The sequence below is a fragment of the Micropterus dolomieu genome, linkage group LG03 (genome assembly GCF_021292245.1).
Source record: "Micropterus dolomieu isolate WLL.071019.BEF.003 ecotype Adirondacks linkage group LG03, ASM2129224v1, whole genome shotgun sequence".
NCBI classification, from domain to species: domain Eukaryota; kingdom Metazoa; phylum Chordata; class Actinopteri; order Centrarchiformes; family Centrarchidae; genus Micropterus; species Micropterus dolomieu.
The window spans coordinates 9,813,055-9,840,101 of NC_060152.1; the positions used below are offsets into that span (position 1 = coordinate 9,813,055).

The 27,047-nt window shown below is 38.5% G+C and overlaps 1 protein-coding gene across 1 annotated transcript in view; it reads left to right on the forward strand.

Annotated features, from left to right (window-relative positions):
* myom3 (myomesin 3) overlaps nucleotides 1-27,047 on the forward strand; it is a 41,505-nt gene that overhangs the window by 4,042 nt on the left and 10,416 nt on the right. Inside the window, exons 4-20 of the mRNA XM_046044503.1 lie at nucleotides 1,178-1,319; nucleotides 2,906-3,105; nucleotides 4,548-4,601; nucleotides 6,534-6,661; nucleotides 8,786-8,969; nucleotides 10,494-10,668; nucleotides 10,851-10,972; nucleotides 12,781-12,968; nucleotides 16,614-16,740; nucleotides 18,710-18,891; nucleotides 19,191-19,305; nucleotides 19,757-19,913; nucleotides 20,523-20,629; nucleotides 21,011-21,055; nucleotides 21,415-21,551; nucleotides 24,928-25,072; nucleotides 26,925-26,984. Coding sequence (XP_045900459.1) covers nucleotides 1,178-1,319; nucleotides 2,906-3,105; nucleotides 4,548-4,601; nucleotides 6,534-6,661; nucleotides 8,786-8,969; nucleotides 10,494-10,668; nucleotides 10,851-10,972; nucleotides 12,781-12,968; nucleotides 16,614-16,740; nucleotides 18,710-18,891; nucleotides 19,191-19,305; nucleotides 19,757-19,913; nucleotides 20,523-20,629; nucleotides 21,011-21,055; nucleotides 21,415-21,551; nucleotides 24,928-25,072; nucleotides 26,925-26,984 — 2,268 coding nt within the window. The remainder of the gene's footprint in view (nucleotides 1-1,177; nucleotides 1,320-2,905; nucleotides 3,106-4,547; nucleotides 4,602-6,533; nucleotides 6,662-8,785; nucleotides 8,970-10,493; nucleotides 10,669-10,850; nucleotides 10,973-12,780; nucleotides 12,969-16,613; nucleotides 16,741-18,709; nucleotides 18,892-19,190; nucleotides 19,306-19,756; nucleotides 19,914-20,522; nucleotides 20,630-21,010; nucleotides 21,056-21,414; nucleotides 21,552-24,927; nucleotides 25,073-26,924; nucleotides 26,985-27,047) is intronic.

Sequence of the window (27,047 nt, forward strand, 5' to 3'; positions counted from 1 at the left end):
TTTTCTGGACCGTGAGCTTGGCAGATAATCTTATCTCCCGTATTTCCCAAAATGTCTCCCTATTGGTTTTAGGGTATTTTTATATACATATACATACACCGGCTCTCTGGCACTATGGCAGGCATGTTAGTCACACCAGATCACATCAGAAACCACTCACATATTGAATAGTGTCTCTAAACAGCCTGCAAGTGGTATGCTTTATTCCAAAATTATCCATTTAGTGTTATACAAAAGCTGACAAATGCTTAGGAGTGACCTTGGGAGCCTTGCATATAAAAATAGTGGTTTTGGGGATGGAATCGTCATTTGTTGTCCCAAGCTGGATAATGGAGTTTTGACTGAAACCTTCACTCAAAACACTATTTGCATTCACCAGATATTGATTCTACTTTCATTTCCTGTCAGCAAACTACTCTGATTCATACAGGGAAATTGCACCATCAATCAAACTGTTCTACAGTAGACGGCTTCTTAACTTTGTTCAATGAAACTACTGCTATTTTCTCCCGTACATTGTTCGAAGCATGCAAATAAACCAGAGAACAACTCCGACTTGACTCTTAAAACATTTTTAAATGTGTCTGGCAGCTCTGCAAGAAGGCTTGGCCCGTCTATGTGTTTCAGTATACTACCAGCGCGTACTCATGCATGTATTGCACCTTAACTGCCACAGTCACAGTACAATGTGCACTGCATCATTCATGAACTCAGTGTGCACATACTCCAAAAATGAACATGTACTAGTCCAAACACTTTAATGCAAAATAAACCTTCCTGCACAGCTCTCTTAACATCTTGGCTCAGGTTTCTCTCTCTCTCTTATTAAGGAGCCTGATCTTTGCCAGAACTGGAGGTACTAATTAGTGAATCAGTGAACTTCCCTGCATGTGGGTTTTCTCCTTCATTCAGCCATCATATTTGCATTACAAATTGGCGGTACAGGAGAGGAAACACAAACGAGAGAGAAGGAGCGAAAGGCGGGTGCAGATGCAAATTATCAAACAGAAAAGAAAAGATCCTTGATTCGATCACTTCAATCAGCTTAGCATAATTTCCTCGTTTCTTTTTCTCGATTCTCTCTGTCTCATCACATCCACTGGTTGTGATTGCATAGTATATGTTGAGTGTTACTTCATCCAGCCTTAGCCATCACTTTTCACTCTTCATGCTGCAGATGCATCAGCTGCATTGCTGGGAGGCCCCGCCTCTCCTCTGGCCGTCCAGGTATCTGACGTCAACAAGGACTATGTCTTCCTTACCTGGCAGCCACCCAGTGCTGATGGAGCCTCCCCTGTTGAGGGTTATTACGTGGAAAGGTGAGGATTGCCCTGAATCACCACAAACATCTCCAGTTTTTTCAGCCATTCCAATATTTATTTGTATTTAAATCAAATGAATGAAGGGAAACAAAATGACAATGAGATTGAAAATTCACTCATGGGCTTAGAAACAGTAACAATCTCACTACAAGGTCTATTTAGTAACTGTTATTGAGTATTTGAAATTAAAGACTTCTCTGGCAATTAAGTCTTATTATCCAGTTAGTTATCCAGTTATGAATCCCCAAAGTGAAAAGCTGTTGTTTGGTATTTTTGCTTGAAAGATGACTAAAACAATGAGTCGATTGTCAAAACAGGTGCTGATTAATTGTCTGTCAAAATCTGCTTTGTTAAAAGAATTTAAATTATTAATGGAAAATGTTCTTTTAATCGATTCATTATTGGGTTATTTATTTGTCAGTTCATTTTATCAGTTGACTTTTGAATAGAACAAGTGGGCTGTCGTAATAATAACCTGAACAGTAAAATCTGCTATTCATTATACATTGATTAAAATGTCCCCCGTATGCTGAACCAGGGATTTTTTTATTTAGAATACATAGAATGCATTTAAGTCTCAGTAGAGACAAATATTTAGAGGTCAATTAGATAAAATGAGAGTAGTAATGAAAAGTATTTGGACTGCATTTAATTCAGCACAAAAATTAGATCTCGCACAGTGAACTCACATTGATTTAATCTTTAAAAAACGGTCTATTTTAGACTGTATTTACAGCAATTTCCTGTATTGCAAGTCAACAATACACTTACAGTAAGATTATACTGCTGAACCTCGTCTTGATCTGTGTGCTGCTGATGAGGAAATTAGATTGGGGCAGATAAAGATGGCGGTGGTGGCCGACTGTAGTGGTGTTATATCCATCTGGCAGAGTTCACATGAGATGGATGATATACATGGTAATTATCAGCCCTCAACACTATGTTAACAGCAGAGTCAAAGACTCCCGCTGCAGAACAGGTCCTGCACTTATCACCAACACCAATCAATCAGGATCGTCCGATACATGTGTGTACATATGTGTGTTTGCTGTGTGTGTGTGTAGAGAGAGAGAGAACGCATGTTCATTTGTGCATTAGTGTGCGCATTATTGTGTGTGTGTTTTGTTCTCAAATATTAAGTACTCAAGTATGTTTTGCATATTTGTGTATGTGTTGTTTTCTTGCATTCCTTATTTATTCAGGGTAAAAGAAATAACTCCTGTTTTTGGTTATTGGGTGAGGAAAGGAAAATGTAAGACACCTCCCAGTTCCCTAGCAACCTCCTTATGGTTAGAAAACTGCACGCTTTTCTGTCTTTGTTTTGTTTGCAGCAGTGGCAACAGTTTACTATTGATGTTGTATAATCTGAGTTTGAATTCTACTTTAAAAAGCCATTTTCTACTGTGTTTGGAGGCCCACTATTTTCACATGATGGCCTCTGGTCACAATTATTGGTCTTGGTGGGGTATTTACTGACTAAGATGTGTTTTTGTGTGGGTTGAATGCTTTAAAATATTTTTTTGATATTCTTACACTCTGCAGACTGCCCTTGAAGTTTGTTTACCTTTTATTCAAATTTCCAGATATGATGTCGGCCAGGGAGAGTGGGTGCGCTGCAATGTGCATATTCAGAAAATGTGCCACTACCCGGTGTTCGGGCTAAAGGAAGGAACTCTGTACCAGTTCAGAGTTCGTGCTGTTAACCGGGCTGGATCAGGACGCCCCTCTAAGGCTACCGAGCCCGTTCTCACTACAGACCCCCTGGAACACACCAGGACCATGGGTAACAAATAGCATACTCTGCCAGTCGAATTGCCATATAAAAAGCTATGAAATGTTACGTCACCACAGATACAGAAACACAAATTGGTGACAAACTCAAAGAAAAATCAGCATGACTTGTTTGGTGCAGTTTAAATAAACCTTGCATGTGTTTGGTTCGGGTTCATTTGCAGTGTGAATACAAAGACACACTGACCACAGGATTTGTGATAGAGATGTTGAAGGAATTCAAAGCGAACCCCCCATTCACTATGCTAATCATGAACTCTCAAGAAATCTATAAATGTAATATCATCTGGTAACCATGGTAACACACATGTGCTTCAGCATGTGAGTACAGGAAAACAGAGCTGAGCTTGTGTCCTACTGTGCGTATGTTAACAGTTCCTCATTATAGACTGAATGAAATTAGTCATGTATGGCAACCACACAGTGCGTCATAGTATACCAAAAGTAAAAGTACTAAAAGTAGAATAATGTATGTTATATTATTGGATTGGATTGATCATTACTATCTACATCTTCTCTTATCTTAACCTATAATAATGTATTTGTTGAATATATTTTGTTTCATTAGTAATATAGTATTAAGAAAACTGTCCATCATGAATCCATCTGGAGTACTCTTTTAACACGAACTGTACCAGAACTAAAATGTATGAATGGATAATTTAATTCCTTGGTCTGGACTAAATTAACTGAGTTACGGGTAATTTGTTGGGTCACTACAGGCTACCAGACCAGCTTCAGTGCACCTTAGCATTGATTCTATAAGTCTCCGAAACTTTACCTGAGAGATGATCATCACTTTTTTTCAGGTTTTTCCTTTAATTTGTTTGAGCAATGTGTTAGCAACTTATTCCTGCTGTAAATTCCCCTCATCCGTCGCGGTTGCTACGTTACGCCTACAAATATATCAGCACTACTGGGGAAAACAGATGTAGGTGTGTCAATTGGGTCTCCTTTTAAAAAAGCCGGAAGGTTGTGTAGTTGTTACTGCGACGGCTTCTTAATGGCATCCTAGAGTGGAATACTTTGTTTCTTAAAAGATTACTGTAAGGCGTTTAGGTTTTATTAAATACTTTATACAGTGGACGAAAGAGAATGATCAAATGAGCTGTAACGTAGATCATTGGGTGTGTGTGCAACTGTGAGTGTGTGTGTTAGAGGGAGGACAGCTCTGGTCAAATGCTGTGGATCATTAAACACAGATGAAGGACAGACGGAAGGTTGACTTGCCTCCAGCCTGCTCTCCATCTTTCCATGCCATTCTCTCTCACCTCTGTGTGTCTCTGGCTCTCTTACCGGTGGCTGCTCCTCTAACATTAACACTAATAGTGTTATCATGGACTCTCATATAACTTCATTACCCTGATATGACTTCCTTCTTTATTCCCTCTGCCCCCAACCTATTGCTCTCTCTGCCTTCCCCCTTTCTCTCAGTGGTCAAAGTGGACAGAGGAAGGATGATCACCATTACAAAAGATGAAGTTGAAGGTGAGAATGCCATGTTTTTATGTCACAGTGTATAATTTTGTCATAAAGAAACAATGCCATTTGAACATTTTCACGCCTGATTTCAAACAGCATCAATGTATTATTGGTACGCAGGGTGCCACTTCTTCGCCTGGAGGTTGCCCCGGGCCTGTGGCTTAATGCATCTTCATATTATATTGAACAACGAGCTGCAGTAATTGTATGGCGGAGCAATGAGCATTTGTTCCATTTACAGAAGTGAATGTAATGAATAGTCCTTGGTGGTGGTGGTAAATGCACATAATGGCCCAAGGTCGTGTGAATGCGTGTGAAAAGGGTTGATAATCTTGGCAGTGTAACTCACAGACATTTTAAATGCCTTAATTTAATTTAATTACATTAAAAGTAGAAATGAGTCAAATATTTACAGATGAGTTTGTAGTGGCTGTTAATAGACTAGGCTACTGCTCAGGTTTGTTTAAAGGCCGACACGAGCAGTGTCTACACATACACACATACAGTGTGGTCTGTAAGTAAAATGGCAGTTTTGTTGTTGTTTTAGCTCTACTCTAGCTCATTAGATTTGAAATTAAATAACTACGAAGTTAGAGTTCCAACTTTCAGCTTTAATTTGAGGTGTTTATGTGAACATCAGGAGAACACTGAAAGAATTGTGGCCCCAAAATATTCCCCCAATTAAGGGAAAAATATAAATAATATATTTAGAGAAAAACAATTAATAGGACAAATGAAAATAAACTTAAATAATGTCATTTTATTTGAAATGTGGTTTCAAATTGTTTTCTGACATCTATGACCCACAAATATCAGCAGACATGCCAAGAGTTGCATGAGGGGACGGATTCTACTTTTATGTCGTGCTGTGAGTGTGGAGCTAAAGCCAGGAGGCGATTAGCTTATCTTAGGAAAAATCTTAGCAGAAATTTATTTTGTCGTTTTAGACAGGAAAGGGGGTGAGAGAGAGGGGCTGAAATAAAACCTGGGTTGCTGCGGTATGGACTCAGCTGTGGTACATGGTGTCACGCTCTACTAGGTGAGCACCCTGCTCCTCCTCTTCTCTTATGTCTGCACTGACTATTTGTTTTATTAATGATGGAAAAAACTTACAAAACACACTTTTTTTCTCTAAAAAGTTACAACTTTTTATCTGAATATTACCCCTCTGTCCCAGCTTTGTAATTTATGTAATAATATCATGAATGCCCTAAAACGCCGCCATAATCTGGCTCCATCTGAAGTTAAAGAATATGCCAACCTGAACAGGAATGTAAGTTGTGGGGAGTTACTTTCTGAACACACCAAACACCCTCATAATTTAACATCAGCACTTCAACCTCATAGTCATAGTCATTCATATAGTTTCATTTCAGATCCAATGCTGGAGTACAGAGCTACAAAAATGAAAAATGTTTCATCACTTACAGACTGCACTGTACACACACACACATTTAAGCACACACAGGCTTGTTGCTCCTACCAGATCAGCATATCCCATTTCATTGTGCTCTCTCTGGACTGGAGTTCCTCTCTGATCCATCACTGCAGCTCTGCAACTCCTCAGGGAATACAAACAGAGACAAGACTTACAGAGAGACAGACAGGCACAAAAACAAAGCCTTTGGACAAAGTCTGAACACTCCATCGTCCTTCAGCCGCTTGGAGTGTCATTGAAAGTGAGCTGACTCAAGCTATTTGACTATATGTTATCTGGGATTCTTATGTATTAAGGATGGAGGTGGAACTGGGGGCAGTAAGGTAAAGCTAACAAACTGTGTGTTTGACTCAGATTCACCAGACAAAGCATGACATTTCCTGATGCAAATATTAACAAAAAGAGAATAAAAAAAGCAGTGTCTGCACATTCATTCTCACTGACCTTGTTCAAACTTTTTTTTCCTTCCTCCTCTACCTCCTACTCTCTTTGCTCTGCAGGTCAGGTCAAAGCTCCTTTCCCTCCCACAAATGTCCATGCCTGCGAGGTGAGCGACACCTACGTGGTGCTGAGCTGGACCGAACCTGATCCAAGAGGCAGGGAGCCGCTAACCTTCTACGTGGAGCGGGTCAGTCACCTACACACGCACACACACACACACACACACACACACACACACACACACACACACACACACACACACACACACACACACACACAAATGTTCATATTACAATAACTCTGGGGATCTTGGTTGAACAGTTTTCCACTTGCTCCCCCTTCTCTTGCAAATCAGCTACAAATTTCTCACCTCCAAGGCAGACTTTAGTTTTAGGTCATGTCATGAAATTGGCTTGAAAAAAAATATTTTTTGGTGAGAGTTTTATTATTTTTTAATTGATTGAATTGAAAGAATCCCAGCATGAAAGGTTTTTAAATCCGGTGCATTCAAGGAAGATCAGACTAGGAGACTAAGAGACAGACATAGTTAGTCATTAGCTGGTAAACATAGTGGAGCATTTAGGTGTTTAATGAGCAGGTATAAAGTGAAACAGAGCTGAAAGAAAAGACTTACAGAAATGAATGCAAATGGTGCTCCATATATGCTGGATTATAAATATTTATTAACATATATATGGTTAATATATCTATATATATCTATATAACTATTTTTTCATATATATGAAAAATAAATTGCCCCTATAGTAGCCCTTAAAGTATTTACAATTAGCAAGCCTTCCTGCCTCACTGTGGACCTTTTTTGGTCTTCATTAGTATAGAGAACAAGAAAACACACGCCATCACCCACATACACACACCTACAAAGAGATATTCACAAGTATTCACTATACTAACAACATAAGACACATGCATTCTCTCTTGCACATACAAAAACACCCATACAAGTATAAATATATTCAAACCCAAACAACCACTTTAATTAGTAATACCTACGCATCCACTGAACACAAAGATCACTGTTCTTGCATCATCATTTCCTCCAGTCCCTTGTTGGCTCCGATGCTAGAACGTGAGCCAAATTACAGCAAGCTCCTGACCACAGCACTAATCAAAGAGACAGGATAAGGAAACACACACACACACACACACACACTTCTACCTCTGTGGTGTCAATTTAGGTGGGAATTTGTGGACTCATTAAAAGCAAACAGACCTTGATGTTGCTCTTTCATGACATGTGCTTCAGCAATGGGGGTTTGATTTCCTTGCTTGCATGCTTGAAATAGTTGTTTACTTTCTAACTACTGTATTACCTGGATCTGAGATCTAAAAGGTTTTGACAAAAGTTAATTCTAGTTTTAACTTATTTAGCAGTGTTTCAATGATACATTCAAGGAATTGAATATACGAGAAAATCCATCTTAAATGTAGATTTTTTTCCCCGAACACAAGATTCAAAGTTCAAAAAGATGCCCAAGTAACAAAAGTTTTCTTCCAACATATCATAAGTGTGGAGACTGACCTGTTCTTTAAAACAATAAAGGGCCTTGGATCTCCAATACCAACCCAGACACCCAACAGCTAGCTCCACTAATCAGAAAACTGCCACAGGAAATAGATTTTTATTGGACTTCTATAAGTTACCAGGGTAATAAAACTGTCAAATCTGTCAAAGGCATCTGAAATTACTAAAGCCTGCTGCTTCACTTCCGCTTATATAATGAAGGGAGCATTCAAATATCCCTTTTGCCCTTGAGCAAGCACTTTATAACCACTGATCTCTTTGACATGACCCGTTCTATTGTTAGGTTTTCCTCCTCAAAGGGAGTTACATAAGGTAATAATAGTAACTCAGAGGAGAAGAACAGAAACGTAAATGCAGACTATCAAAATGGAGAAGGTTAGAACTATTCAGCATCATCAGTTTAGGAAAAGGTGTCAAGATGAGTCACTGGTTGTCTACAATTTACCTGCATGTGTATAGCTGTATAAAAGTCTCTCTGCCTATCATACCAAACTGCCAATCTTTATTCCTCTTTGCCCTTGTCTCTGCGTTAAGTGGTGGTTTGCCAGATAATCGGCAGTTAACTACAGAGTAAGTTACTGTGCAAAATTGGAATGATACATGGGACTTTTTTAAAGCTTATTTGGCATGGCTTGTCATGGCAGTCCTTCACTCTTTTGCAGATTGAATCCTCCAGTGTATTTGAAGGAATAATGAACATGTCCTTGAGATAAATAGTGCTTTTGAAATTATCTTTGTGATTTTCTAATGCTGTTCATGGATCAGTCCCTGGCAGGGAAGAGCAGCTGGGAACTGGCCAGTCTGGACATGGTGGTAAACTCTCCCAGGTTTCCAGTGTTTGACCTGGTCAAGGACAAGCAGTACTGCTTCAGAGTGCGCTCCATCAATAAGTATGGTGTCAGTGACCCCTCTGAGCCAAGTGAACTGATCTCGTTGGGAAAGCCACAAGGTGAGAAAATCTACTGTACCCATGTATTACTCTGTTAATTGTGAAGGTGAATTGTATTTTGTAGTTCTATTTTTTTTTACATTTCGTATCGTACCCACTGCAGTGCACACATAGAGGAATTTGTTTACAATAAAGTTGTAAAGTTGCGTTCCATCTTGTAAGATCATCTGTGTGCTTGAGTTGCTGCACATTGCATTAGGATCACAATTTGTACAGTCATGCCTCAAGAATAAAAACAATAGTGATGGGTGAAGTCATATGAATTAGTGATCTGGGCGATATGTTGCATTTTAAGATAAATGCATTGTCCGATAACTGCACTCACGAGGCAGATATATCATCCTAAATGACAGCAAATCTAATATAAAACCATTACTTGCTGTCGTTATATATATTTATAATATATATTGTTTTACTGTATAGAATGATGCAGTTGAATGACTACTCCCATTCTCCCTTAAACACCAGTGACATTCTGAAATCGACAGCATGTTTGTATTAGATTGTACTAATGTAATAATGGAATTATACATGACTTTCTCTTTGTTTTGATATTGCCATTATATATCGGGCATCAGCCACCCTGCTCTCTAAATATTGGCATCTGCTATTGAAAAACCTATATCAGTCAACCACCAATATGAATGAATGAATAGGTCGATGGTATGTTTGGTGTATATTTCACAGCCTGTCACTCAGATGAGGCTTATTTTAGTATAAGAGCTCCACATAGTAACAATCTACAAAATTGATGCCCAACTCCCTGAGCAGCAGCAGCAGTGGAAGAAGAACTCAGATCCTGTACTTGCTTGAAAGAAGCAACAATGTAAAAATACTCCTTTATGAGTAAATCCCTGTTTTAAAAAGGTACAGAAGTAATATTATTAGAATGTGCTTGAAGTATCAAAAGCACTGTATGATACTGCATAGCCCCTTTTAGAGTGTTACATTATTATATATTAGATTATAATTAATTATTTGTTTCAGCATTTTAATGTTGTTGCTGTTTAGGTGGAGCTCTTTTTAACTACTTTATATACTGATGGGTAGTGTTACTATAACAATGCATCATATTTTGTTTGTGGATCATATAAACATATGATATATGTAAAAGATAAATCTGCAAAGTAGCTTGTACCTGTCAGTTGTCAGATAAATGTAGGGTGATAAAAGAGCAATATTAATCTCTAATGTAGTGGAATAGAAGTATAAATTAGTGTAAAATTAAAATACTCAACTTGAATACAAGCACTTCAAAGTTGTACCTAAGTATAGTACTCACTTTCCACCACTTCTTGGCATATGATTCACCTTACATTATGTCAGCGTGTCTGAACGCTGACATAATGTAAGGTGAATCACAGGTAAAATTTCTGTGATGAGACTTCCTCATATTTTAAAGCTCTGTGTGAATGTTTGAAAATCAAAGGGAGTGTTGATTGAATTCTATCTTGTAGTAAATTTCCATTTGATGATTTAAGCTAAAGTTTTTTACCTGATGTCTTTTCTTCTGATTCTCATCAGGTGCACCAGCTCCACCTCACTCTGTCATGGCCATCAGAGACACAGACACCTCAGTGCTGCTCCAGTGGCAGGAGCCCAAAGATAAAGACAATATCCTGGGCTACTACCTGTACTACAGTGAGACTGGCAAACAAGACTGGAAGACTGTCAACAACAAGCCTATTACCAAACCCAGGTAATTGGGACAGATATTAAAACATGTTTTTTGTCATGTTTCTGGTTGGTTGCAGATACAATAGCTGGTGACAATGTTAGTCTGATTGAAAAATAAACAATAGTTACAGATGTATTTCAACAGAATACAGCCAAGTCATTACATTGTGCTACAGATGCCTGAGCTTTGTCTCTCCTCCTTAGATTTACAGTGTATGGCCTTAAAACCCGAGGGGAATATGTGTTCAGGGTGAAGTCTGTAAGCCGAGCAGGAAACAGCGACTACTCAAATGAGTCTTACCCCATCCTCGTCAAATCAGCAATTTGTAAGTGCACCTGCCACCCAGGTCCCAAAATAGTGGACACAAAATTTCAGGTTTTTTAATATTTTCTGAGGCTTTCACTAACTCAACAGCTCATGGTTCTCACAGAAGTTGATTTTAAAGCATGTGGTATTAACTGTAGTACAGTAAATGTTAAATCTTTTAATCGCTGCATTGTTGTTAAAGGTTTTATAAGTATTTGTTATTCTTAGAGCTACCCAACACTATGTGAAGAATGCAGATGGATAAATGTTATACTTTGCATCTGAGATATTTTCTGTGTAAGTGCAGGTTCAATTTAAACCAAAACACATCTTTTCTTGGCCTGTGAGATAAAATTATTGCGGTTTTGACTGGATTTTAAAGTATATTCACAAGAATCTTCCAACCAGATTTATTCATGTTTGTAGTTTTTTTCCTTTCTCTCTCTGACAAAAAGAATGTGTGTGTATCTCCTCAAAGTTAAAAATGTGTAAGTTTTATAGTATTATAAGTACTTTTAGCAGGCAGATTAGTAAAACCTGTGTCACACTGTGTCCTCGACATGTGTGCAGCTTTTCAAGTAACATCAGAATCAGAATCAGAATCAGAATGAGCTTTATTGCCAAGTAGTGTTTTACACATACAAGGAATTTGCTTTGGTGATAAGGTGCTACTCGTAGACAAACATAAAGTTGACATAAATATATGTAGAAATATATAAATATGGAATAGACAATGCAAGTTATATAAGAATAATAAAAGAATAGAGAAAAATAATACAACTATTTGCAGAGAAAGGACGTGTTGCAACGGAAGAAAGTATTGTATACATAAATTGACAATATAAAAATATACAACAACAAAGATTAACAATTAAGAACAAATATGTGCAGTGTGCCAGGTTTGTGCGTAATATGAAATGAAATAATATTTACATGTGCAGAGACAGTTGTATTATTTTAAAAGGGGGACCCGGGTCTTGTTGATGAGGCTAGCTGCAGATGGGAAGAAGCTGCTTTTGTGGCGAGAGGTTTTGGTTCTGATGGTCCGCAGCCTCCTGCCAGAGGATAGAATCTGAAACGGTTTGTGTCCAGGGTGGGAGGAGTCAGCTGCAATCTTTCCTGCACGCCTCAGAGTCCTGGAGGCGTACAGGTCCAGAAGTGATGGAAGATTGCAGCCAATGACCTTCTCTGCAGAAGGTGATTGTTTGACTCAGGTATGTTTGGCTCAAGTAGTACAAAGAAAAGTACGTGTGGGCAAAAACAGCCTACAGTGTTGTACCACGACACTGTTAGTGCTACTGGTGTCATATTCCAGTGAGCTTGTGCTCCTTCCACCTTTCGGTCTTCATATGTTTTTTCATGTAGCCTTCACCAGATGACTCTCGGCAATAACTGACTGTAAAAAATGAATGCCTTTTCTTTTTGTGCTTGGTTTAGAGCTGTGTGGAGATTCTGACCCTTCTTACTTCTCGTATTGCAGTCTCAGATAATGTGCTCTCTGCAGTGAAATCGTGACTCATTTTGCTTGCTGCTCACTGCCAGAATATATTCTCACATCTATTCTGCCACTCAGACATTACCTAAGGATAAATGGTCCAATTCTTTGTGAGGAATACATTTTTATCAAATAGAATATGAGTTGAATATTTCTTTCGGTCTCATTTTGGAATGCTTAATATAGGCCTAGAGTTATGAATTTGCAACTCTAGACAGGAGTAGTTGGCCAGGGAGTTATTGTCATTTCTCGGTCTATTTAGCAGGAATCGGTGCCTGAGATTATTTCCTCTATCAAATATCATCACATGTCATTCTTTCTGCTGGTTCCAGATGTTCCTTCTGCTCCCTCTGACATCGCTCTGCTGCTGTGCACTGGATCAGACATGGTGTTGGGCTGGAGGGCCCCCACATGTAACGGGGGGGACTCTGTGCGCGGATACTACCTGGACCAGAGGGAAAGGGGCATGGAAACATGGAGGGAGGTCAACGTGAAGCCTGCCAAAGAGAGGCAGTTTAAGGTCAGTCTTGCTCTAGCATGATGCAATTATGGTGTGGTTTTTAGCCCTGCTAGTGCCATGGATCAAAGGATGGCCAGTCAGTCGTTCCACCACTTTGGTCCAGACTGAAATATGTCATCAACTGTTGGATGGATTGCCATGAAATTTTGTACAAACATTCAGGGTGCACAGAGGATGAATCCTAATGAATTTGGGGATCTGCTGACTTGCATTACCATGAGGTCAAATATTGAATTTGTCCGGTAATGTAGTTAATTACCAAATACATGCAAACCTAATGATTGCAAGGCTCAGATAATACTTTGCATGCTAACACACTAAACTAAGATAATGAACATTATATGCATTATACCGTCTAAACATCAGCGTGTTAGCAATGTCATTGTGAGGGTTGTTAGGTTGCTGACATTAGCCTTTAGCTAAAAGCACCACTGTGCCTCATTGAGCCGCTAGCATGAGTAGCTGTAGACTCTTGGCTGATGTTTTACATAATGCCCACACGAACCTGCAGTATGCACAACAGTGTCTTTTCTGTTGACTGAGAGTATAAGAACAAATAATTTAGTTTTCAACTTTTAATGAGAACAAGAAGAAAATAATCAATAAAACAATCCTGCAGTAAGCCGACAAAGAGATTTCTAGTCGCTAATATACCAATAAGGGCTTATTGTTAATATAATTATCCCAATATAAAGGATTTCTCCATTTAGCAGTTGCCTCAAAATAATGGCAATATTGGCTAAAGCTCCCTCATCCACATTGGCTGTGTCACTAGGCAACAAGCAGTGTCCATGGAGACCTGGAAGAAAGTTAAATCTTTAACCTGTCTCAGGAAGATTACAGGTGCTCCGTAATTAGAGATTGTGCAAATGTGTTATGTCTGAGTGGTTGTTTTTAGCTCCTGGAAAAAACAAAGACAAAGCTAATTAGAAAAAAAACAACTGTGCAACTATATCAAGATTAGCCCTGCACATTGTGAAGTGAATCTTGAGGATTAGAGACCCCTTTCCCAGAAGGAAACCTCTGATGAGAACATGCAGCTCCCCCTTTTTCAACAACCTCACGTCCTCAAAAAGTGCAATCTCCACTTCTCACATGTGCTGTTTTACTCTGTTATGTAAATCAGGCTTCTTGGATGCTAAAGAGAGTAATTGGAATATTGATTGTGCTGCGATTTTGTGCTCAGGGCTGCTTTTCTTTTCCAGGTTGGAGTTGTGCTGAAAATGTAAATGACAAAAAAGCTTCCACAACTTTAGCTGACAGGAAGACATGTCACTGATCCTGCTTTATTAGAACAACAACATATGTTGAATTTGTATCTTGTTGGATTGAAATTCCAACAAGGCAAGTTTCTTTGTATAGCACATTTCAACAATAAGTGCTTTACAAAACAACATAAAAGCAACATATGGCAATATAAGAAGACATAAATACAAATAAAAACAGTCGTCAGCCGAGATTTAAAAGAAAGATAAAGAGGAAGACAAACCGTCTAGATGTACACAGATCATTTACTTAAGTAAAAAAAAACATAAAAAACATGTAAAAGTTCATAATTTAAAATCCTACTTAAAGTACAGAAGTCTTATCAGAAATTTGTACTTTAAGAGTCAAAAGTAGAAGCAGTCATTCCACAAAAGAATTACCCCTCTGAGTAATATATTGTTATATATCACATTATTAGATAGCAAATACTAAAGCATCAATGCATAAGCAGCATTTTACTCTTCTAGTCGGTCATTGTGGAGATCGTTTTAACTATTTAAAAGTAAGGGTCACTCCCCTCTAAAGTGTCACAAATTAAATCTGAGATTTTGTGAGATCATTTAAGGGGTAAAAAAAATGAAAAAAACAAGTTCTGTTACACAAATTTATATTCACTTTTTGGAATGTTCTCTAATCTTTGCTTATTTTGTGTAATATTGGGATACTTTTTCCTCTTTGGGCTTCAAACATTTATTTAAATCAATTCAGATAAGAAGTTTAAAGGATAAATAACTCTTTGGTGAAGCTGCTAAAAACTTTTGAAAAATGACAAGGGGCCCTAACTATACGCTGAATATTTGTACAGGGGCAGAAACCAAACATGTAAGAAACCACTGTTTTAACAGTGCATTGAATTTTATAAGCAAATCATATATTTTTTAATGTAAAATCTAACCCACAATGTAACCAATAACACGGGTAGAGGTAGAGTAGAGGTATAAATAAGCATTAAATGGACATACTCATGAAAAGTCAAATTGTACTTAAGCACAGCACTTGGGTAAATGCACTCAAATTCCATCGCTGCTAAAAGCAGATTGCTTTATTGTCATGATGAAGCACAGGTCATGGTTTCAGTCTCCCAGCATCCAAACCTGCTGATGTTTCCCTGAGGGTCAGTGTTCTACAAAAGGTGGATCCTAAACAAAGTTTCACTGTTTTTTCACTGGAAGATGAAAAAGATGTGTGAAATTAATCAAATGCAGCCAGTTTGCCATCTAGTGGTTGAAAGCAATGCTTTCTTACATTTATTTTGGCAGGCAACCTTTACATTTTTTGGGGTGGACTGTATGTCGATCTGATAAGAGGTTAGAGAAGGTTCTATAGATAGTGAAGGGGGTGGTAGGTGCAGGGAAATAGTTTTTTAGATAGTGATTTTTATTATTGTGAAATAAGCTCCCTCTGGTTGTGTCAAAGCAGAGAGTGAGCCAAGAGCAGCAACATAAGTTCACAACTTTTCACGGAGGCGATGAGGGCCTTAAAGTCTAAGAGGCTGTGAATAGGAAGATCAATGAACAGATCAATAAGGCTGAATCTTTTCTCTTCCCGAAGCCAAAGCGTCTCAGGGGGCTCTGCAAAAAAAAAAAAAAATGCTGTGGCAGCAGAGCTAATACCTTATAAAATGCCTGTTTGGAGGGGTGTAACTGTACAACCAGGGAACGTTTGCTGCTGTACACTGTGCCAACTGATATAGGATACTAGTGTGAACTGAGTCATTTTGATTTATTTGAAGGAATCAAGTTGTATGCCGCATTAAACAATGCTACAAAAGAAGGAGTTCAGATAAAGAAATCCCAATTCAAGTCAGAACTTTATTGAAGGTAATATATGATGTATAAGAACATTCACAGATGACTGATAAAACTTGTGCTGTTTTATAATAGAGAAATTAGAATAAATACAAATTAGATAGTCCATCTTGCCATCTCTTCCAGGCTTTTGAATTAACAAACTTAACCACATCAGACTGTTTCCAGTATTTGATCATCTGTACACCAGAATATTTCAGGGTCTTGTCGAATCATGGAGTCATGGAAAATTGACATTGTTTTCCTCCTGAATACATTTGAATCTGCCAACCTTAGTGGCCACAGAATGAAAATCTGTTCTCAACTGTGAAACTAAAGATCTTTGGCTTGAGTGAGATGGGACATGTAAAGTATGATTCAGGACCAAACTTTGGTATATTATTCATACATGTCCTTAATTATGGTTTAGACTAGATATTTTCTAACTATGTTTCTCCTTTTAAAAGAATTCAAAGTAAGAATATATACTGTAAATGTAATCTGCACCTGTTTGTCTTCAGTTCGGCTGCTGGAGATTACCATAATTTCACTGGAGTTAATCAGCTTTTCTATGCCTGACAAATTCCCATAGGTTTGCAGCTTGACTAGCGGACATTTCTACCAATTTCGAGTGTTTGCTGCCAATGTGGCTGGTGTTGGGAAGCCCTCTAAGCCCAGTGAAGCTTTCCTTTGTGAGATGTGGACAATGCCAGAGCCAGGTGAGGACAACATGTCAGTTCACTTTCACATCAGTTCTTTCAGAAATTTTATTTCATTTTGTAGATTACTGAAAAGGTATCTCTGAACACCTGCATGTGTGACGGGTGTCTCAGAGGTCAGCACAACTTAAATGAAAGTGAAAAAAATCCTCCACACTGTTTTCCTTACTGCTTGATAGATTATTTAAATATCCCCCTCAGCCATGTTTTTAAAAAATAATCTCTGGTTTGCATAATAATGTGAGTCTTATAAGAGTTTCCCATAAAATCTATCCAGTATGAATGAACTTTTAAAATTTTAACTTTAAAAAAAATAGTTTAACTACTGTTTACTGTTTCCCATTCCACTGGACAGTCCATTCTCTGTGTATGTATACTAAAAGTTTCAGGTTTTCACATAACACTTGTGTTAGCTGAATACTGGACCAATACAGGATTAGCTTCCACAGTACTTGTGATGTCACAAAGTCACGTACATATGTGTTAAACTCAGATTTAAGGTGAGCACAATGAGACTTTCCCCCTTCAGCAGATTAAGGTGAAAATAACCATGTTAAACTCTGAACATATGTCTTATTGCACAGTGCAGGTCAAATGAAGTGATCTTTTTGAGTTGAGGGGGACTTTAACTTTAGAAATGAAAAATGTCCATCTGATCCAATTATTTCAGAGCACTGAGAATTTGAGTCTCTGCCATTACCACCCTGACCTGCATGTCTATCTAAAGACTTTAGTTTACATAACAAAAGGTTTATTGACCCTGGCTTGGAAAGGGAGGTGAGATTGATACGCCATGCATCAACCTGAAGGACCCATTACCACACACTACCATTTTATTTTTATTTAAAATGACACCATTAAAAGTGCACACGGTCACCCGACAATAAAATAGATAGGTCAAAATGAAGTACCAGAATAAAAACAGGCTATTTGCATAGGTCAGCAGTCAAGTGCATTATACAGTAGCTGAATAATACCTAAAATAAGACTCTCGAGTTAGTGGAATTATGTGTTGCGTATCACTTGCCTTTTAATATTGCCCTGGCTGGTGGATATGCTGCTGAAGTGTCCTTGAGCAAGACACTGAATGTCCATGTATTGGCTAAAGTGTCTCACTGTGTGTGAAAGTCTATTTAAACTTCTGCTGCTGCATTGTTAGTGCAGTAACAAAACTTGGGTAAAAAAGTCTGTAAATCACCGGAGGCACCACTCTGCTGCTCGTCAAGCTCATTGCTTTGAGCACACAGTAAGAACTGAAGGAGAGTCAGATGAAAATATCAAACACAACTCCTCTCTCATTGACCGTAGTGATTGGACAGTAAGAGAACAATGTTAAGAGAGATTTTAGTCAGAAATCAACCTGAAACAATAAAAATGGGGGCGTGCAAATACGATACATACTCTATGTGTATATAGGCACACACACACACACAGACTCACCCATTCCAGTAGCCTATGTGGTTGCTCAGTAGACAGCGGAGCAGTTCTGGTTCCATTCACATCAGTTTCATGTGACATTAATATTGAGAGCAGAGAGGCTCTCTCACAAATGCCACTTTTAAAGTGCAGCTCATTAATCTTGGCAAATGGGCTTTTCTGTATGCCATTAATAATTTAAAAGCGACCAAAAATCATTAAGCAAATGAACTACCACATGCCAGCATATAGTCAGTAGGGGTAGATTAAGGATAGTAACTGTACTGATTTTGATTTTACTCTTATTTCTGTTTTGTTTTGTTATGGCTTCCCAAAAGACAGAAGTCCTGTTTAGTTGGTTTTGATATTTCTGATTCTGTTTCTGATATGGTCAGTGGGGGAGTATATACAGACCAATACTTTTTTTTCCTAAGTTTTCTTATAGTTTATTTCAGTGAGAAATTAGTTTTTTGGCCACTGGGTTTTTGAAACACAAACACAGACACTCTGTAGCTATACTATAGCTCCTGTGATCCTTGCTCCTCACTCTCAGGTTGTCCCTATGACCTGGAGTTGCGGGAGGTGAGAAACAGCTCCCTGGTGCTGCTGTGGGCAGCACCGTTATATGAAGGAAGGAGCGCTGTCACTGGATATTTGCTGGAAATCAGCCAGGGTGACCAATCAGACAACTGGATTGCTTTGAATAAAAAACCAGTGTCTGACACACATTACAAGGTGAGTGGAGCTGTAAAAATGTTAACAAGCGTCAGTTCAAGATAACAATGATTTTTTTTAAAGATTTTTTTAATTAGGATTCATCCATTACCTGATTTAACAATGCCTGTGATGTATAAAGTATGACTACTATACATGCCCGGAAAGTATTATTCTATTACTGTACATCCATCTAGCAGAACATTGAAGTGCTCCAGTATTTCATTCCCCGGTTTTTCTGTGGGTCTAAATCTTTAAATAATCATGATAAAATATGACAATGATCTGTAAATATTTCATGTGGTTCTTATGACATCCAGGTGTCAGGGCTTCAGGTGGGTCAGATCTACCGTCTCCGTGTGTTGGCTGTCAATGAGGCTGGAGTAGGGTGTGCTTCCCTGCCCACTGAGCCAGTCACAGCTCAGACCAGACAAGGTCAGCCATCATGGTTCCAGATATATGAATATTGTAATAGAAAAAACATCACCTCCAAGGCTTGTTGGAGGTGCTGGACCCAAGATACAATATATGATAATAGGAAAAGAGCCACACACAAAAAAGTTATTTATTGAGACAAACTTTTGATCAAGGACCTTCTTCTGCCTTTAAAGGAATAGTTCAACATTTTGGGAAATACACTTATTTGCTTTTTTGCAGAGAGTTATATTAATACGACTTTCATGTCTGTTAAATATGAAGCTTGACTGTTCGCTTAGCTTAGCATAAAGCCCAGAAACAGGGGGAAACTGCTAGCGTGGCTTTGTCCAAATGTGTCTGGCTCTAGTACTTTAGTAGGCTAGTAAAACTGCCAAAACATTTGACAACAATAAAATTTTAGCATATTCAGTATTATATAATGAATGACAAAATCCTGTTTCATCTTCAGGCACCAAAGACATTGAGATTGGAGTGGACGATGATGGTTTCATATTCCTGGGCTACAGGCCTGACGAGGTGAGCGACGACAGCGAATTCCTCTGGAGAAAAGACTACGCAGAGCCCATAGACGCCGGGAGAGCTCGGGCAGAAACCAAGAAGAAAGGGTATGGTTGTTCATGTGCGACATGAACTGTACTTCTATACTTGTTTGAATTCCAAGAAATCTGAGGTTTCACACATACTCGCTCAGTAAGCGTCTCTGCCTGTTAATCCCTCAGCATCTCTGTGCGTTTCACACATGCCATCTCTTGTTTGTTCAGCAGTGACCAAAGAAATACTATTGACCCTGCAACTTTGGACAGATTTTAAACTAACCAGGACTGTTGATGTCAAATAACACATAACTTTTGTTATGTTTTTAAATAAAATGATTAAAATACATAGATTACATTAACATTCAACATGATCCAGACCAATTGAATTTGCTTTGTAAAGCAACATGTTTGGAGCATTTTTCACTGGGATTCCCACCGAATAACAGCCTATTTCACTGAACCCTTCTCTTCGCTTTAGGATGCATGCTAGCTCTCATGCATTCATACCGTTCCACTCATTGATATCATGTAAAACAATAATTTCATGCTTTTTAAGTTCAGCTGCCTGAAAGGCATTGGAGTAACACCGTTGGGACAGAAGCCACTGTGATGTCTGACGGCACAAAACAGCACCCCGGTGCTCTCAAGATGCATCTGTTTGTCAATTTTGTCCAACAGGTCAGCCCTCACCTTCACAGACCCGTCTGAGAAGGACCTCGGTCTCTACACAGTGGAGATGAGTGACAACCCAAACCTGTCGTCCAGCTATGACTTCACTGCTGAAGGTAAACTAAAATACAGTATAAGGTTTGGAAACTGTCTTGTTCAATTCACAACTTCACCTCAGACACAATGACAAAAACACAGTTCAACTGAGTCGTTTCTTGTGATATTGAAAAAGCTGACAGCAGCCGGAATAGCAGGTTTAATTTGAAGGGTTATCAAGCTTTTCTCTCAAGCAAATAATTATGCCGCTACAACCACTTCCACAAGGTCACTCATCCAACTAAGCATATGTTCTCAATCAACTTTTCAGCTTAAAATAGAACAATGGCTTGCATGGCTCTATATCACTTACTGACACTTTGACATTATGTAGGGATTGAGAAATGTGAGTTCTGATCAGAGTTTAATTAACCTTCAGCTACTGTTTTATTTCTTTGCAGACCTTGAACGACTCAAAGAACTCAGCTGGCAAGTCAGAAATCCACGTATGTATCAAAGAGATTGTACTGAGAGACAGCTGATCAGCTTGTAGCAGAGTAACAGTAAACATGATGTGATATGATGTTGGTATGTTTATATATGTCCATGTTTGTATAGAGATGTTTTTATAGGTCTGGTGAGATCAAACACAAATTTCCAGCCTTGGCTGGACAATAAAGTGGTATCATGTGTGCTCTTATTTACTGACTTGAAAATGGCATAGACAAGTAAGACAAAGCAAGACTGTTAATTAATCTGTACATATCAGTGTTCATTTAAACACACATTAAGTAGTCCACATTGATTAAATGATCGTCTAATCTAATTCAGCAGATCCTAAAAAGCACTGTTTGTTTTTTGGCAGTAATAGCTCTGAAGTCGGGCTGGCAGGTGGAGGTTTCTGAGAAAGGTGACGTACGTCTTTGGCTTCAGACAGAGAGTCTGAGTAACGCTGCTGAGCTTCGTCTCATCTTCAATGACAGAGAAATTTCCAGCACTCCGGTAAGAACCACTGCACTTGTTATCCTGTGATACTGCAGTTCAGAAAGTACCAACATGTCACACACTCTGGTTGAGTTAGGGGATTTGATTCACACCGTTGCTAAAAAAAATTAACTTCATACTGAAAGGTGTGTTGTATAAAAGTATCAGGGCATGCGTCTTGTTTCTACATTCTGGAAAAGCATTATTGTTTTGCAGAGGTTACTCGTTACTCTAGTACTATGAGCACCTGCCCGACCCTCTTAAAGGGATTGTAAGTGACTCTGCAGAGAGATTGTTGATATTTAACTGCCAAACAAATACACCCCTCCTTTCAGTGCTCTCTCAGAAGCTCTGCCCCCCAAATTCATGGACGTCAAAGTGACCATTAGTATCTCTGCCGAATTCACAGCGTCTGCTGGCTGAGGGCAAGTTAACTTCAATAAGTTGGAATGTTTTCCGCAGTACTGTAGAAAGTGTGACCATAGGCCTGTCAATATTTAAATATATATTGAAGCAAAATACTTTCCAAACCAAAGTCTACTTTATCCTATCGGTAGGACTTGTAACTTCATCAGTAACGAACTGTAAACGAACACCATCAAACGAACAACATGCAAGCACACAACCACAGCATCCAAAACAAAATGAAGTTAAAAAAAACTAGCGAGTTATTTCAAATAATTTTTACAAAAATACAGGGAGTGACAAGAGGACAACACGTTTGTATCAGACGTAAAGCGAACAAGTAAATGAATGTCTCCAGTAATATAAGGCTAACTAGTATAGCATTTTTTATTATGATTCAACCCAAATAATAAATCCCACTGTCTTAGCAAAACTTGTATTTTTAGGTCTTCGTGGCCATAAAAAACCTTCGTAAATGTTTTACCAACAAATACTATTATATAAAGTCAGAGCAGACAAACACACAGCAAGTATCTAATGTAACTACTCTTAGCTCGGTCTGTCGCATCTGCTGCGGTAAAGCTAACAAAGCTAGCCAGCAAAGCTGAAGTTACTCACCTGTCGAGCAGAAACATTGCCTAGAGTCCAGCAATGAATCCGGCATACTAGATTAGAGTACAGCAAATTACATTGCCTGCATCAGAAAGAATTGTTGGGTCAGTCCTGATCAGCCAAATTAGTGCATGAAAAATTCAGTTTGCCACAGAAATGAAAGAGCAGAGGATCCCAACCTTTTTGTCTTATGCGGCCCCTTGAAATAAAACATTGTCTTCTTGTGACCCCACAACACAAGTTATAGCCTCAACATGGTCATGGATTACGAGTTTGTCCTATTCGAAGGACTTTAGAGGGCGGTGAAAGTGAGACTATGCACTACTGGATTTTTACCCCTGAAATCCACTGACTCGGGCTACGGCGCTCCGCTCGGCAGAGAAATGTTAGCAGGTTTATTTTTGCCGCTAACAGCGTCAAGCAACACAGAGGAGATCGAACCAGACAGGAAGTCAGACACAGAACGGCATAGAGAATCCGGTCAGTTTTCAAAATAAAACACCCTGTGGAGACTCCCGATAGTAAAACAACAATAAACACGGTTAAAACAGACACAAAAAGAAATAATTTAACTACGTAGCCTAACTAATCATAGTAGAAGCACAAAATGCGAACACTGATTACTAAATCAACAAAATCTAAACATGTCATCAAAATCAGGCGGGTAAAATGCTCTGATTCTGAAATGCTCCTTGTGGGAAATGCAGCCTGAAGTTGACGGAACGAAACGGGGTCACATAGAGCTGTGAATAAGGTGGTAGAATCATGGGACAAATTAATAATAACAAGTCAATAACGTGGGGCAGGCTGCACGCTCCGCTGCTGAAACGCTTCTGAGACGCTTCCAGTGGACTTTGACGCCGGGCTATGGACGCAGCCATAACGTGCCGTAGCCGGAGTCAGTGGGACCCTATGTAACTTAGGTCATGTCCTCTAGGTTTGTAACCATTGCTATAGAGTTTATATTTTATCAAATACATTTATATCTAAACTGTTCATGCTAAAAAAGTAGGAAACTTACAGAAGTCAACTCTACAAGGAACAAGGTTTATGTAACATTAGTGTGTAGCTGCATGCATGTGTGTTCATGACAAGTCACTATGAATCGAAAACAGCTGTTAGTGTTTTAGAAATCACCCTGAAAGGTAGGAAATTGAGGCTGCCAACAAAGATGAAGAACAGGTGTGCATGGCAGCAGAAAGGTCTGGGAACTGAGGTGATTTCACAAAGTCCAGGAGACAGAAGGACAAACTGAGCTTAATGTGGAGAAGGAGCCCACATCTGTTAGATGAAAGGCAAAGGTGAAATAAATAGATAATTTGGACAACTGTCTTTAAAAATAATCAAATATAAGTAAGTCAAGTCATGTGAAGCATGAGATGTAAAATATATTAAGACATAATAATAAACACGTGTCCCCTCTTTCAGTGTATTTCCTATGACATCCTTTGCACAAGTCATGCTGAAATGTGTATACTTTCACTTATGTGTGGTATGTGGTTCACGTATCTCATGACCTCTGTGAAAGCTACAGCCATTTGCAATTTTATGAACATTTTTACCTTATTATTAACAAAATAATGTAATACTACAGCAAGAGTGAACACCTGCCATTTTAAAGACCTAAAATAAAGCAACAGTATAATCATCAAGGAACACAAACTGAATGTGAACAAACCTCTTCAGTATTGATATATGTTATGACACCAAGCTAAAAATAATCAGCGCTGCCGTCAAGGTTACTGAACCATGCACTGATGTGTCCACAGAGGGAAAAACAAATACAACACAGTATATTTATTGTGGTTTTGCAACTCTGTCAGATACATTTTCTGCGTCTGTGTTTGCCCGTGTTTGTGTAAGGTGGGCCACTGCTTTATATTGAGTAGCTTCCATTATTATTCCATTATTTCCTAATATCAAAGCTCCATCTGAACAGAACTGATTACACGTTATTTCTAAATGATCACAGCTGAGCTTTGCAAATTCAAAAGCCATTTTGCTGATTAGGGCCCTCAGGCTTGCCATACATCACAAATCACATCCACTACCGAGGCCTATCAACATGCAAGGCATACACTTATCTTGATGAACATAAAAGCCGTGAAAATGAGCTCAAATGCTGCTTCCTATGTGTGTCTGTTTGTTTGTTTCTGTGTGTGTGCACATATTAGAAAAATGGAATATTTCATCTACAGTGTGCATTTGTCATTTCAGACCCTGTTCGTGCATTGAGTCACACTATATTCTCTCTGTATGACTAACCACCTACATGGTTGATTTCAAGTCGCTTGTCTACCTGCCATCTGGGATCATCTGTCTGCATGTGAGCTGATGTGTGCTGTATGTGTGGCCGTGCTTATTTGCTCTGCTGCAGCACCGTAAGATCAACTTCAACAAGGCCAAAGGTCTGGTGGAGATACTCTTTGATCAGCTCTCTCAGGAGGACGAGGGCTCGTACACAGCTCAGATGCGGGACGGTCGCGCCAAAAACCAGTTTACTCTGGTCTTTGTGGATAAAAGTAAGTCATTCCCTCATTTGCCCACTAAGTTGTCATATTGGTTTTTGGTACATACCATAATGAAATACATGCATAAATGTGGAGGAACAATAGAACAGATAAGGCGTCATTGTAAATGTCACACTACATCAATTTACAATGACACAGTGATGAAATGCCATCTTTACTTCCTTAAAGTGACATATTTCCGTTTGAAACAGGGTATTTGGGTGAGACTAGGGCTCTAGATGCCATTGAGGACATTGAGGTTATTTCCTTTGTATAGTTTTCTGGTAATTTGAGGGGTTTAGCAACTTTAGCAACCATCCTGCAATTAAAAACTAACTCCAGTATATTTTAGGGTCAGTCTATTTAAATGTGATTGCTTTAGGACAGTAAATAGGTCATTTAAAATTTCCCCATCACCTTTTTATTCCTGGCATATTGGAGAAGGCTTTGAACATTTTGGTCTCATTATTGAGAAATAAAATGTACAAAAAATATGATGGGAAAAGTATGAAAAATCACATCTTTTTTTCAGTGTCTCTTCCCAATGTTTCATGGGGATGGTGACCTTGGTACTTTTGAAATCATAGCTATGGCCCTGGGAGAGACTTCTTTAGGACTCATTATTTTTGTGTTTATTGCAAATATTAAATGAATGGGGAAAAAGAAATGTCTACAAGAAAAAGAAAATATTTTTTTAAATACCATTTGCAATTCAAACATTTCTCCCCAGATTTCCGTCACAAGAAGACCTTGATTACTGTAAACCGTGTTGATCAGCGTCCTCTTCTAGAAGATAAATGCAATAACTTTTGTGTGTGTGTAGGTACATAAAATCCAGGTTAAAGTCATTGTTTCAACTGCTCTGCTCCTTTTTTTTTATCAGCTGATCATTTTTTAGGCCAGAATTTCTGGCCACAGTCTAACCAGTGATGTTGCATACATGTTATGCATCTTAATCGCTCGACCACCAGGACTCTGCAGGACCACATTATTCTCAAATTTTAACAATGGGAAATCGGTTATGGAGAAAATTTAAGAGCAGTGCAAGTCTGCATTCATGGTCCAGTTATTTCTGGATGGCAGATATCTGATTCTCTTAATTGTCTCAAAAATTAGAGGACCTGCTTTGAGGAAAGAAAATGTTTTAATTGTCCTTCAGGATGAATAAATTATCCTATAATTATCTCTTTTCTTGTCTTGGTGTTTAAATTCAACATTTTTGGGTTCTGTTGGTATACACCAACTTGTGCTCCATTCAGGAGATTACTTTTCTATCTGTTTTTATTTTTGTTTATTATTATTTGTATTATTTAGTTTGGCTACTTTCCCCCCCAAAAGTGCACTTTCCTCAACAACATATGCATCCCTCCTAAGATTGGCCCAGCAGTTTAAAATGAAGTTAAGATTATTTTGGATATTTACATTTACATATTTAGCCAAAACTTTTATCCAAAGTGACTTACAATTGCTATACATGTCAGAGTTCGCACACCACTGTAGCAACGATGGGTGAAGTGTCTTGCTCAGGGACACAATGGTGGATGGGTCACAGTGGGAATTGAACCCAGGTCTCTCACACTAAAGACGTGTTATCCACTGCGGCATTGTCACCCCCCATATATATAAGGAACATAAGAACCTTTAGGAATGGTTATATCATCACTTTTTTATATTTATCTTAAACGTGTATTTTAGTCTTTTCAGTGTTTTCTTGCTTTTATCTTGTATTGTTTTTGTATTATTGTCTTTTGGGTATTATTGTCTTTACACTTGTTAAAGCACTTTGTAACTTGTTTTTGAAAAGTGATATTATTATTATTATTATTATTATTATTACTTCTGATATTGTTTGTGTCTCTGGCAGAGTTTCGTCAGACACTGGCCTTGGCTGATGCAAATCGTCGTGACCATGAGAGAAAGTCTGGTGAGAAGTCTTCTAACACCAGTAACATACTGTGTAGCAAATGCAATGAGAGCCTTTGCAGCA